General features: G+C 46.1%; 1 protein-coding gene across 4 annotated transcripts in view; it reads left to right on the top strand.

The window, feature by feature from the left end:
* Smarcal1 (SWI/SNF related, matrix associated, actin dependent regulator of chromatin, subfamily a like 1) overlaps nt 1-13,583 on the top strand; it is a 46,222-nt gene that overhangs the window by 18,102 nt on the left and 14,537 nt on the right. For all 4 annotated transcript variants that reach the window (XM_052749817.1, XM_052749819.1, XM_052749821.1 and 1 more), the window contains exons 10-13: nt 775-840; nt 6,203-6,343; nt 8,809-9,024; nt 13,296-13,366. In XM_052749817.1, coding sequence (XP_052605777.1) covers nt 775-840; nt 6,203-6,343; nt 8,809-9,024; nt 13,296-13,366 — 494 coding nt within the window. The remainder of the gene's footprint in view (nt 1-774; nt 841-6,202; nt 6,344-8,808; nt 9,025-13,295; nt 13,367-13,583) is intronic.

Genomic DNA, 13,583 nt, shown 5'->3' on the forward strand with positions numbered 1-13,583 from the left:
GTAGACTCATAAAGATCCGCTTGCTTCTGACTCCCGAGTGCTGGGATTAAAGGCGTGCGCCACCACCGCCCGGCGGATGAGGCTTCTTCTCTTGAGCTGCTGTTTGTGGCTTGCTCTGGCAGTGGTACCTTTTTACCCATGCTTGAAAGGGCCAGTTCCCTTTCATGCCTGGTATGTTTTCTGCAACTTCTCTCTATAAATGGCTTTCTCGTGACTTTTATGAAGACTTATCCTGAATCAGGATCATGAATGTGGGGGATGCTTTCTGGACTTTTGAGAAGTCTCACACTGCCCATTGTGCTTTTGAGGCCCCTTTTATTTGTCATAGCTGAAATGGAGCAATTTGGGGGAACTTAACAGATTCAGGGACAGAGGTAGGATCGCTAGTAGCCCCTGACACAAGAAATACTCATTAGGTAGTAGGACTGCTTTGCAGGCTGCCCCTGCATTAGCTTATTTCACACATAGAGATCTGATATTCTAGGAGCTAGCATTATATCCATTATAGGGGTAAAGAAACGGTACCATAGCTCAGAGCTATTTGGCAAGCAACTGGAATATGCCAACCTAAAAACTTCCCTCCTGGGTAATAATATGTTCACAACACCTTTGTTTTTAGAAAATATGGAAACTTTTATGTTTCTTTATATACAGAATGTACAACTGTAAATCTATCAAATGCCATGTTTTCAACATAATGGTCCCCAGAGGTCATGTGGACTGCCTGTGTATCAAGGACTGTCTCTATTTACTCATGTGGCTGTTTTCTTTCAGGATGAATCACACTTCCTCAAAAACATTAAGACTGCCCGCTGCCGAGCAGCTGTGCCTATCCTAAAGGTAAGTGTGGCCGAGAGAGACTTAGGGCCTTGATACAACGTTCTTTGCTCAGGCATGCAGGGCGTCCTGGCCAAACAGCCCAGGCTGATGAGCTAGGGGTGGGACTCAGTGCTGGCATTGGGCATCTCTTCCTGGGTTATGTGCTAGTTTACATTCTGCCAAGAACCCCGTCCACGTGAAGTCCTGTTGAGGGTCACAGACTCAGATGAGAAGAGACTCTGAGTCTTCCTTTGGCTTCCTGCCAGTACAAGAGGACCTGTAACAGCATGTCACTAAACAGCTCAGGAGAAACTACATCACTTGTAGTGGCAAAGCTGCCAGGGTGTGATATGTTATCTAAGTGTAGAACTCGGCCAGGGCTGTGGGCATCAGAGAGAACCTCCGGCAAAGCTGAGGCTTACCTGGTTGATCTAGGTAAGCTGATTAACCATTGTCTGAGGCCTGTGGTTAACTCGATGGTCCACTGTGTACATCTTTTTTTCCCACATGTTCTCAGATCTACACCTGTCCCTGAGCCCGTCCGTGGGCTGGGGTGTGTTCTGGCTTCAGGGTGGACAACAGTGGGCCTGTAGAGCAGGGTCAAGTCTTTCTCTGTACACATTCTGATGAAGTCCGACCCTTGTCTGTTCTGTATCCTGGACCCCACTCCTCAGGTCTGTGACACCATGTTTAGTTCTGGAGTCCCTAGTTCTGATAATCGGCTAAATGAGATGCCAGCTAAAACTCTGAGGTTTTTGTTTATGTTTTGCTTTTAAAATAAATAGATGATTAAGTTTACAAAAATTACAGTACAGTAAAACAAGTAAACAAAAAACTTGTCTTCTCCTCCCATCTTTGGACCCCTGGTCTTTGCTGTCCCTCAGAGATAGCCGTAGCTATCAGATTTATGGTTTACTTCTGTAGGAGCCTGATTCTAAATGTGTGTTTTCTTCTGTCCTGCAGAGTGTTCTCCAGCCCCTGGATTTTCATTGTTTCCTTTTTCTTCCTTTTTGAGACAGGGCATTGTGTAGCCCAGGCTGGTCTTGAACTCCTGATCTTTCTGCCTCTGCCTCTCTATTGTGGAGATCACAGGTGTGGGCCACTGTACCTAGCTGCTCCAACCAGTTTTGGAGCTGGCCTGCCTGGGGTGATGAGAGAGCAGGCAATAGACATACCTACTGAAAAGCTGGGATTGGGTGGGCTGTGTGCTCTGACAGAGGCACGCTAGCAGCCTGAAAACTCCGTGTATTTATTCTATACCGCTGAATGAGGAAGCAGGTTTCTTATGCAGCTGGAGGAGGAGAGTGGCTAGCTCATCTCAGTGGGAAGTTTCTGTAGGGAGCATTCTCAGGTTGCAGTCATCTGGAGGAGGCAGCTGTGGTTACTAGTTTCTGCATACACTGATTTTAGCTGACGGTCAGTCCTCTTAACATCAGTACTTGGACAAGGGGATGGCTTTGTCATTTCCCTAACCTAAACCAGGGAAGGCTTTGCCATTCCCATGGTGTGTGGCACTGGAGTCCTGATATGGACATGCTCATGTCAACAAAACACATTCACTCAGGACTTCATCCATTCCCCACACCTAGTTTTATAACAACCACTGCTTTATACCTATTATTTTTCCCTGGATTGTGTGTCCTGAAAATCATTCCAAATGACTGCCTCATCCTTACATACAGCATTCTGTTGTATAAGTCCACCAAAATGTGTACCCTTTGTTCTCTTTGGATTTGTTGTATGGACTTGAAATAACCCGGGTTCTTTGCTTCAAGCATCCCTGGGCTCACACTTCACCTCTGTGCGTAGCTTATCTGCTTTGGCTAACTGCAGGGCGTTCTCCTTGGTGCATTAGATGCTCTAACTTGTCCTGCATTGCAGTATCCTGCAGGACTTCTGCCGCTCAGCTCTGAGGAAACGGCTGAGATGGCCAGCTGCCCTCACAGTGTCTGCTTAGGAACTGCTGTCTTCCTGACACCAAACATAGTCTTTTACGTTGTTCACTGTGTTTTTCTCAGATGCCACTGTCTTTCCTCAGCCTGGGGAGTTGACGATACAGTGTTTAACTTAGCATTGGGGGTTTCTATCATCTTATACATTTTCTTTTCCTAGGTGTGGGTTTCTCAGAGATAGACCAAGCATAGCAACTATTTCCAGCTGGGCACAGATCCAAGGCCTTATAGATGACTGATCACAGTTTTGGGTCTGAACAGGGAGCAGGTTACGTCATTCCATAGCAGATGAGATGCTGTTCTGGTTTCTTCTCAAAGCCAGCCTTTCTCTTTCCTGCAGTACACCCTCTGCTTTTCAGCCCCCACACCCTTCCCTTAGTCCTTCCCCTGTCACTTCCGTCTGGGAAGGGTATGAGGGAACTAACGATTGACTCATCCCAGGGTGAGTCTGCCGCCTGACCTGGGAGCTGGTGTAGCCCAGGCTCTGTCCCCAGGCAAACCCAGGCGTTGGGAGCACATTCTAGATGGTGGGCAGATGTCTCCTATTGAAACTTTCTGTTTCCACTTTTTTTGGGGGGCGGTGGGGGGAGCTCTTGCCACTTTCCTTAAAATAGGCTAAAGCCACAAACAGAGATGCTACAGACACCATTCAGGATGCCCATTGTTTTTTTAATGGGCCTGCGTTAAACTGTGCAGGAAATCACAGCCAGAGGAACTCCTGGCTCTGCCATCAGAATGGAATTAGGCACCGGCCGTGACTGAGAAGGCAGAAGCGCATTTTGAGAATTGTGTGTATTGTATATTTGGAGGAATCCTCTTTCTTACCGTTACACCTTTATTTATTGTCATGAGCAGCGTATCCACTTGGAAACCTGCTTTCCTCCCTTTGGACATGTACTTCCTGTGACTGCCTTGTAGTTCTGCCGTTAGCACGAGGTTACTGTGGTTGGCAAGCAGTTTCTAGGCGCTGAGCTCCACAGTGGGGTCTCTCCCAAAGCTGAGGGGATTTCACCTCTCACAGTCGTGGCGACGTGATATTTGTGGTGGCACGGTCTCCTGTTGGTCTCGCTCTTTCCCATCTCACTGAGGTATGATTTGGGAGTGATCTGCCTAGGTCAGGCCTGAGTCAGGGAAGTGAAGAACCTGGAGTCCCTTGGAGCTGGATCAGCCGGCTGTGTGTTTCCCTCCTGCCCACTGCCCAGCAGGCTGCTGCAGACCCAGGCTGAGCTTGGTCAGTGAGCTTGGTCTGGGGCCCACCATTTAAGGTTCTTAGTAGTTACAAAATGAGCTTGAGTCTTAAAATACAGTGAAGTTAGAACAGATATTTTTCCTTTAAACCATTAGTGAGTAATTGCCTGCTGCACAGGCATGGAGATCTGAGTTCAGATCCCCAGCGCTGGGTTTTGAGCAAAGTCAGATCCGTAGAGCTCATTGGCCCGATGGCTTAGCTGAATGAATAAGAAACCCTGTGTCAGAAAATAAGGTAAATAGTGATTGACGAAGACACGTGGCATGGACCATTGGCCTTTGTGCACACGTCACCCATGTGCACCTCCATGACACTTGCACACACCTACATGAATATGTACATACAATATATACAAAAACATCAGCTAGAGCAGTGGTTCTCAACCTGTGGGTCGAAATCCCTTTGTGGGAGGCAAACGACCCTTTCACAGGGGTCACATATCAGATATCCTGCATTTCAGATATTTACATTATGATTCATCCAGCAGCAAAATAACAGTTATAAAGTAGCAACAAAAATAATTTTATGGTAAGGGGGGGTCACCACAACATGAGGAACTGTATTAAAGAGTCGCAGTGTCAGGAAGGTGGAGAACCACTGAACTGGAGGCTTCTACACAGGCTTTCTCTATCATTACTCTTGATGTTAGCAGGGTCATTATGGTAAATTTAACATGAATATCAGAAATCTGTTCTGCAGGAAATTCAGGCCTATTGATCTCTTTGTTCCAACACGGGATCCCTTGTGCTTACCTCACGTTCCCTGCAGCACTCACTAGCTTTCCTCTGAGTTTTTCTCAGCATGTAGTGTACATTGATTGATTACCTACTTGGTGCCAGGCACAAAGTGCTACAGAAAGTAAGTAGGAACAGCCCCGTCCTGAACTCAGGGTTCTCTAGGGGAACAGAACTGAGAGAGAGAGAGAGAGAGAGAGAGAGAGAGAGAGAGAGAGAGAGAGAGAGAGATTTATTAGAACGATTACAGGATGTGGTCCAGCTATTCCAACATTGGTTGGCTGGAACCAATGGAAGTTCTAAGAATCCAGTAGTTCTGTCCATGACGCTGGATGTCTGAGCTGGTCTTCAGTATACACCAGAATCCTGAAAAAGTAGACTCTAATGCCAGTGAAGGAATGGACTTGCTAGAGAGTGAGAACAAGCAGGCAAAGAGAGAGCAAGCTTCCGTCATCTGTGTCCTTTATATTAAGGCTATCAGCAGAAGGTGTGGCTCACATTAAAGGTGGATCTTCCCACCTCAAAGATCTGGATTAGAAGTGGGTCTTCCCACTGTCAAATGATTTAATTAAGATAAAATCCCTCACAGGTGTGCCAGATCATTTGGGTTTTAGTTAATTCCAGATGTCGTCACATTGACAACCAAGAATAGCCATCACACTCTCAAGAGCCTTGCGGTCGAACGAGGGCCCCAGTCAAGATGGTTCGGGAGGTGTGTGTGCTGTGACAGCACCTAGGAGGGACTGAAGGAAGGCCATCTAATGCTCACATCAGCAGTGCTCTTTGGGTTTTGCAACACGTGTGGTCTTTTTCTCTGGCTAGAGCGCCCGCCCTGATTTAGAGACCACACAGTTCTGGAGGGAGGCTTGTCTTTGGCATCTTTGATAAAGGAAAGATCTGAGATGTTTAAAAGTTGAGAAGGAGCCGGGCGGTGGTGGCGCACGCCTTTAATCCCAGCACTCGGGAGGCAGAGGCAGGCGGATCTTTGTGAGTTCGAGGCCAGCATGGTCTACAGAGCGAGATCCAGGAACGGCACAAAGCTACACAGAGAAACCCTGTCTCGAAAAAACAAAAAAACAAAAAGTTGAGAACAGGCTGGAGAGAAGGCTCAGTGGTGAAGAGCGCTTGCTGCTCTTCCAGAATTGTGTTGTTTATAATCACCTCTGACTCCAGCTGCAAGGAATCCGATGACCTTCTCTCTCTCTCTCACACACACACATGCACATGCACACGAATTAAAATGTATATGTTTAAAGTTGAGAGCCAGGAAGTGAAAGGTGAAGCTGCTGTGGCCTGGGGTTTGTTCCTGGAGTAGGATGTGGGGCTTCCAGCTGCTAGTCCAGTGTGGCATTTTTGCTATTTTGTAATAAGGAATCACTCATGGGGTAGCAGTCCCCATCATTTTCTCCTCACTGTGTTGAGAGCATCTCTGGCTGTTTTGTCTCTAGGTTGCCAAGAGAGTGATCCTCCTGTCGGGCACGCCAGCCATGTCCCGGCCTGCAGAGCTCTACACACAGATCATTGCTGTCAAGCCGACATTCTTCCCTCAGTTTCATGCCTTTGGACTTCGCTACTGTGATGCCAAGCGGGTATTCATTCTCGTCTCCATAGCCCCCTAGTCTTTTACCTTTGTGTTGACACCTTTCTTTCCAATGTATGAACCAAGAAATGGGCCGGAAAACCAGACAAAAATTTCATTATAGTTTGCCTCTGGTTTTGACCTTAGAGTGCTTTCAAAGGTGAGATGAAATCCATCCTTCCAAGTTTTAACACATGTGGTGATTGCAGGTAGGTGTTCTCTAGGAAAGGGTCCAGTAGTCACTGCACGGATGTGTAGGGCTCTGAGCGGTGCTGTCTGGGTCCACCTTACAGCTCCTGTGCAAGGCTTGGAGCTGGGGCTGCAGAAGGAAAGTTCACACCAGAAGCAGACGCAGAAAAGGCACTGAGGCAAGTTAGGGGGAAGGGCCCAGGCAGAGCCAAGTAAGCAGTGAAGTAATGGGGTTTTTGGCCCGGGAGGAAGTGATCTCTACAAAAAGACCATAGTGACTCTTGGAGCAGATGAAGTGGGGCAGGATTTCAAGCGGACTTGGGAGGGCTTCTCTGTGAGCCTGTGCTCCTGAGTGGTGGTTCCTAGGGGATAGTTGCCCCTGGCCCACAAATCACCCCTCTGAAGATGACTCCAAACTTGCCGCCTGCACAGCTCCAGTTCTCCAAGGATGGAAGAGAGAGAGTACTGCAAACAGAAATGCAATGCAATCAGTATCACTGTTTGTAAATCCTCACCCGGTCAGACCTTCGTCATTTGTCTTATGATCAAATCACAAATATAGCGAGCTTCTATGTGCATCAAAGCCACTGATACTTTGGAGAAATGGCTGCAGTTACTCACAGACAATCTCTGAGTGAAAATCCCTGCCATGTGAATTCATGATTGATTCCCATATTTTAAAACTCCTTTAAAAAAGATATTTTAAAACATTTCCATTTACTCACAAAGTACATGTAATGTAAATTACAGTGCTTTGCAGAGTTAATGGCAGACTTTGGTTGGGTTGTTGTGAAGGTGGCTTCTCAGTTGTTGAATGTGTTTAAAAGCCATGTATTTCATTAACACAGTCTGCAACCCACTTTCTCCAGGATTGTTTCCAGAGTAGACTGTTTATACATTTCCTGTGTGGTTTTACTTCGGTCCTATTTGCAAATGATCTGCTTTCTGAATGGGATCCCTCCCTCAACTAGCTGAGTCTGTAGGTACCACCCAGTGGAAGCACTAAAGGTGGAGTCATCCTTCTGACCCCATTCATCCCTTCCTCTGTTCCCAGTGCCCGGCCACCCCTCCCTAGTCGCTGACACTGTGTGGCTCCATCCTCAACTCCTTCCTACTCACTTTCCTCACCTCAAACCATAGGTGTAGACAGTGTCTGGGTCTTCCTCATGTCCTTTGTTCCTCCCAGCCCAGTGCATGGGACCTTGTTAGAATGTGATTTAAAATCTTCGGCATTATTCAGTTTTAACCTACAAGGTTAAGAGATAAGAGCATTAAACTTGGGGACAAGATATCCAAATTAATTATGATATTCACATCTTTCCGAGATTTTTCCAAAGTCTATCCTAGAGGACAAGTTGATTCATTCACTAAGAGACCTCACTAGAGAAAGCCCACTGTACCAAGCTCATCTGATACCCAGTGACTGTCTAGGGGCATTTACTAAGAACTTCCCCTGAATTTGCCCTTTTCTTTTTTTTTTTTTAAATTAAAAAAACAGCACTAGACCAATCTCTCTCTCCATCTTTGGCCATCTCTTTCTTCCCCCAGTTTAGCAGGCACTTACCCTGTCTCCAGCATTGTGCTAGGTCGTTTGACTCCTCAAAAGTGAGCAAGCCCAGCTCCTCACCTCAGGTAGCTCATGGTCCAGGGGAAGGCGAGGTAGGAAAGCAACTGAGTTGTGACTATGCAGAGCAGCAGAGGCCCTGTGCTCTCTGGTGTTCCGCTAAGAAATCGGTCCTGTTTCTAGTGAGAGTACTGGGAAAGGATAGGATATAACTGATGCTTGCTTGATTGGTATCTGATGAACTGATTGCTGTGACGGGTTCAAACCCAAGGCCTGGCATATGCCCGGCAAATGCTCTGCTGTCAGTCATTACACCCAGCCAGGGTTTTTATGTTAGTTTCTCACACCTTCTGTAGCTATAGGAGAGCGAGTAGAATCTGAACTCTCAGCCTACCCGCTGCTCAAGGGAACCCTCAATTCCAAAATTGTGATCTGATTCCAGCCAGACCAGCACAAACCTATCTTCTGGGCTCTTCAAACCCAAACATCAATCATTTAAGCTGATAGAAATGTTAGTTTCAAATTGTGGGCTGCTGTGACATGGGTTTTTAGTTTATCTCATGCCTGGCTTTTCCCGCATCCTTTCTACCCTCATCTGTCTCAGTTGGGGTTCATTCAGTCTTGTGAAGCCTCATGAAGCGGTCTGAACACAGTGGGGCGACAGGAAAACAGAGTGCTGCCTGGAGTTCTGAGGCTAACAGACATCCTGTCTTTCTCCTCAGCTCCCTTGGGGCTGGGACTACTCGGGCTCCTCCAACCTGGGTGAGCTGAAGCTGCTGCTGGAGGAGGCAGTCATGCTGAGGCGGCTCAAGTCTGACGTCCTTTCCCAGCTTCCAGCCAAGCAGCGCAAGATGGTGGTGGTCAACCCTGGTCGAATCAGCACCAGGGCCAAGGCGACCCTGGATGCAGCAGCCAAAGAAATGACGGAGATCAAAACTGTGAGTGGAGCTGTGAAATGGGTGCCTCCACGGGGGTCCTGAAAGCTGCTCTGTGCGTGTGGTCCGAGTTCTCCAAATGTGACTTTTCACTGTCTTTTCACCCTGCCTGAGCAAGAAGAGCCAACCCATTTCACTCCTAGCCTGACCTACTCATGTGTGTGCGTGCGTGCGTGCATGCATGCATGCATGCATGCGTGCATGTAGAGAAAGCATGCATGCAAGTATGCCGATGTGGCACTGGGCCATGCATTTGGGTTGTCAGGAGTTGCAGTTTGTAGTTACAGAGAGTGAAATGAGGCTCACAGAGCTGAGGTTAGATACAGCATACAAGATGCCCTGCTGGTCGGCTCTTACTTCATACTCTTCTTCAGTGTTACACTGTAGGAAGTGCTATGAAGAACTCTACACCAGCTCTATCTGTCTTTTGGGAGAAAGCCTTATGTTTTTCATTAGCAAGAAAATAAACAACCCTTGCTAATTTTTGAACATCACAGAGCTTCGTCTGGACCCCGATAGTCCCCCGACAAAGGCAGTCAGCCACCTCTGCGATGTCAGCCTCTGAGAAGTGACAGAATGCACAGAACAAGATGAATGTGATGAAATGTGCAGTGTTTTCAGTGTTATGGCGGGAGAAGCAAGGCTGGCCAGTAACTTGTAAGAAATTGGGTGGGGGGCTGGAGAGATGGCTCAGAGGTTAAGGCTGCTCCTCCAGAGGTCCTGAGTTCAATTCCCAGCACCCACGTGGTGGCTCACAACCATCTAAAATGAGATCTGGTGCCCTCTTCTGGCCTGCAGGGATACATGCAGGCTAGAACATTGTGTACATAATAAATAAATAAATCTTAAAAAAGAAAAAGAAATTGGGCGGGATAGAGGAAGCCCTGGCGGGTTGTCATAGCATATTTACTGTCTGCTTAATTACATGTGATGACCTGAATACCCCGGGAAAGGGAGGTGTAGTCTCTGTGGTAGTTCTCCACTGATGTGGACAGGACGGATCATGGTCTTTTTGTTGTGGTGGCTCGTGCTTTGGTTTGTCTTTAGAGACAGGGTCTTGCTCATAGCCCAGGCTAGTCTCCAACTCACAATCCTCCTGCCTCTGACTCCTGCTGGCTGAGATCGTAGGTGTATGCCACCATGTGTAGTTATATTTTGGTAGCACAGAAAGCACTGTCCTAAAAATCAATCTTGGTGATCTTTTGCTGATCTTTACAAATAAAATTCAGTGAATAGAAACTTTATTTATAAATTTTAAGTGTTTTCTCTCTCTCTCTCTCTCTCTCTCTCTCTCTCTCTGTCTCTCACAGGGGGTTGTGGGGGCTGTGCTGTGGATTAAACCCAGAGCCTTGCTCATACTGAATGTGTGGTTTACCACTGAGCTCATCCTTGCCCATTACTTGTGTTTTAGACACGGTCTTACTATGTAGACCTGGCTAGCCTGGAACTCACAGAGATCCACCTGCTTGTACTTCTTAGGTGTGCCCTTACTGCCTGACCAGTGAACAAGGGCAGCAAATATAATGTTAATGGGGAGACAGGCATGCATTATTTTTAGATTCAAAGATACAGTTTTGGTTTGGTTTTTGCTAGTATGGCGGTGGTTTGTTGTATGTGTGAATGGAGTAAGTGTTTCTCACTATTACCTGGTCTGCCTTTGGAGCTAGCTTGAGAACATCTGGTATAGAAACCAAGAAAACAGAAAAGCAGAGAGAGAGAGAGAGAGAGAGAGAGAGAGAACTAAAACAAAGCACTGGGTGTGTGCGTGCGCACGCTGTGGTACTTCAGCAGTCGAGTGAGCAGCTTTTAAACCTGCACCAGTGTGTCCAGCTCTTTAAGTGTGCTGCATAACTCCACATATTATTCCACATGCAGCCTGATAGCTTGACTTCACATCAAACCAATAAAACAATATTTTATTGGTAAAATTAAAGATAAGTCGTGACAATTAGGAATGTTGGGTATTTCCTAACTTTAAGCAGCCATACAAACCCCTTTCTTTTGAGGGAATATCTTAATGCTTTCATAAGTAGGACAGGGTGCTGGAGATCCATAAGGCTAGTGTCAGTTGCTGCCTTCTGGTGACTATCACCCTTGTCTTAGATACCGTAGAGTTCTCATCCTCTTTCGGAGATTGTGGAAGTGAAGTCTGAGCTCAGTAAGTTCTTCCAACATCCAGCCTAGAGCCCAGAGCCCTTTTCAGCCCACCCCTGCTGTCTGCTGCAAATCCGATGTTTAACTTCATCCAGGAAGCAGAAGCAGTGGCTGGCTAGTGCATAGGATGCCTACAGACAAAACCCCACAGCTGTGAAACCCCCAGTCGATGAGGTTAAACAGAACCATGTTTTCATGGTGTTAGCCAAATAAGGAGACTCGCGGCTCAGCAGAAGGACCCTTGTTATCCTTACTTTTAGCCCAAGTGCCTCTCAGCCTACATCATGGTCGCTCCGTCAGGCTCTGCTGATTTGTCTGTCACGGACTGGTTCTTTGTTCTTTGACACCTCTCTGTCTGCAAGACATTATTATAACCTTTGTGTATAAAAGTGAAGGCCAAAGAGCCAATTTATAAAACCTGTTATCATGAAAGCTTTTCTCATTTTTCAGCTGGAAATGTTTCCTCAAAGGCTGAGGAAAGCTGGCTATAATGGCCTCTGTCTAAAGCTGGTTTCTGATCAGCGAAGAAGAAAATGAAACAGGGCCATGCAGAGTCCCGGTGACAGCATCCCTTCTCCCTTGTCGTTGGGCCGGCCATTCAAATTTCCAGTATAGAAAAGAAATCTGAGAACCCCAGTGCATCTATTTTAATAAGAGTCTAGGAGTCAAGGAACAAAGGGTACAAGTTGTTTAAAAACCCTTTGCCCACAACTAGAAAAAAAATGTGACCATTCATGGATAGTATGATGTCTGCTTGGTTTGGGAAAGTTTTTCCTTTCTTTTTAAAGATAAAATTATTGATTTCTCCCACATTAAAATGCACCAAGGCTGGGGATGTAGGTCAGTGGTGGAGTACTTGCTTAGCATGTGCAGGTCCCTGGGTTTGATCCCCAGTGTTGCAAAAAGAGAAAAAGAAAAATACAGTAGACGTCAATAATAGATGTCTGCTCTGTAGAATAAAGGTAAACACTTAGAATAAGTGGCATTTATTGAGTACTTGTGACTTTCTGGGTATGTTGCTTTATGTGTATTGGCTACTGAACTCTTACCATCAGGTTCCAAGCCCAGATATTTGAGCTCCCTAGAAACACTACAATTTCTACTTCTGCTATTTGGTAGAATATTTATGTGTGTGTGTGTGTGTGTGTGTGTGTGTGTGTGTATGTATATATATATGCACACACATACATACACACATATATACACTTTTAAATATATATATTTCTATATGCCTATACATGGGCATTTTATATGTCTACATATAACCTTCTGTATAAAATATATTTTTATATAATTAAATATGAATATATAATATATGTAATGAGCAATATATGTTTTATTTTTTAAAAATGTATTAGACTTATTCCTATTTTTTATGCATGAATGTTTTGCCTTTGTACCATGTGCATGCGTACATGATGCCTGAAGGGATCAGAACATTGGATACACTGCGTCTGGAGCTATGGATGGTTGTGAGCCACCATGTGGGTGCTGGGAATCAAAGTGGGGTCCTCTGCATGAGCAACAAGTGCTCTGAACTGCTGAGCCAGTGCTCCATCCTTGCTACCACCCCTTAGTATTTTCTATGTATGGGTGATTTGTCTACATTATGCTTTTGTACTGCGTGTGAGCCTGGTGCCTGTGGTGTGGCTAGAAGAGGGTGTCAGATTCCTGTGAGCCACCATGCGAGTGCTGGGAATTGAACCCGGGCTATATGAAAGAAGCCAGTGCTCTTAACTCCAGAGCCATCTCTCCAGCCTGATATATGTCTTTTAAAAGAAGAATTGGAAAGCTGGGCGGCAGTGACTCACGCCTTTAATCCCAGCACCCAGGAGCAGAGCCAGGCGGATCTCTGTGAGCTCAAGGCCAGCCTGGTCTACAGAGTGAGATCCAGGACAGGCACCAAAACTACACAGAGAAACCTTGTCTTGAAAAACCAAAATAAGTAAATAAATAAATAAATCAGAACTGGAGTCATACAAACACTGGGTAATAGTTTTGAAATGTGCTAGGATAGAGTAGTTGCTAAGCTGGAGAAAGCTCAGAGTATTTCCAGTTGGGTCAGCTAATTCCAGAGCACCGAGAGTAGGTTTTTAAATTCTCATCCTCTCTTCCCACAGAAACAGCAGCAGAAAGAAGCGCTCATCGTCTTCTTCAACAGAACAGCAGAAGCTAAAATCCCCTGTGTCATGTAAGTGATCCCCACTGGTCACCTTTCGTGAGCTCTCATGTTGAAAAGCAGTGATTGCGGGATGGGACAGGAAGATGGCCCAGTGAGTGTAGTGCTTGCCTTGAGTCTGGGATAGAAATAAGGGCAATGAGTAGTGGGATAGATCCAGTTAGGGTGTAAAATAGGAAATAATTGCCACACATATAGAGCCTGGGGCCGCCGGGTGGTGGTGGCGCAC

The sequence above is a fragment of the Peromyscus californicus genome, unplaced genomic scaffold (assembly GCF_007827085.1).
Source record: "Peromyscus californicus insignis strain IS unplaced genomic scaffold, ASM782708v3 Scaffold_21__1_contigs__length_65335640, whole genome shotgun sequence".
In the NCBI taxonomy this organism is placed as follows: domain Eukaryota; kingdom Metazoa; phylum Chordata; class Mammalia; order Rodentia; family Cricetidae; genus Peromyscus; species Peromyscus californicus.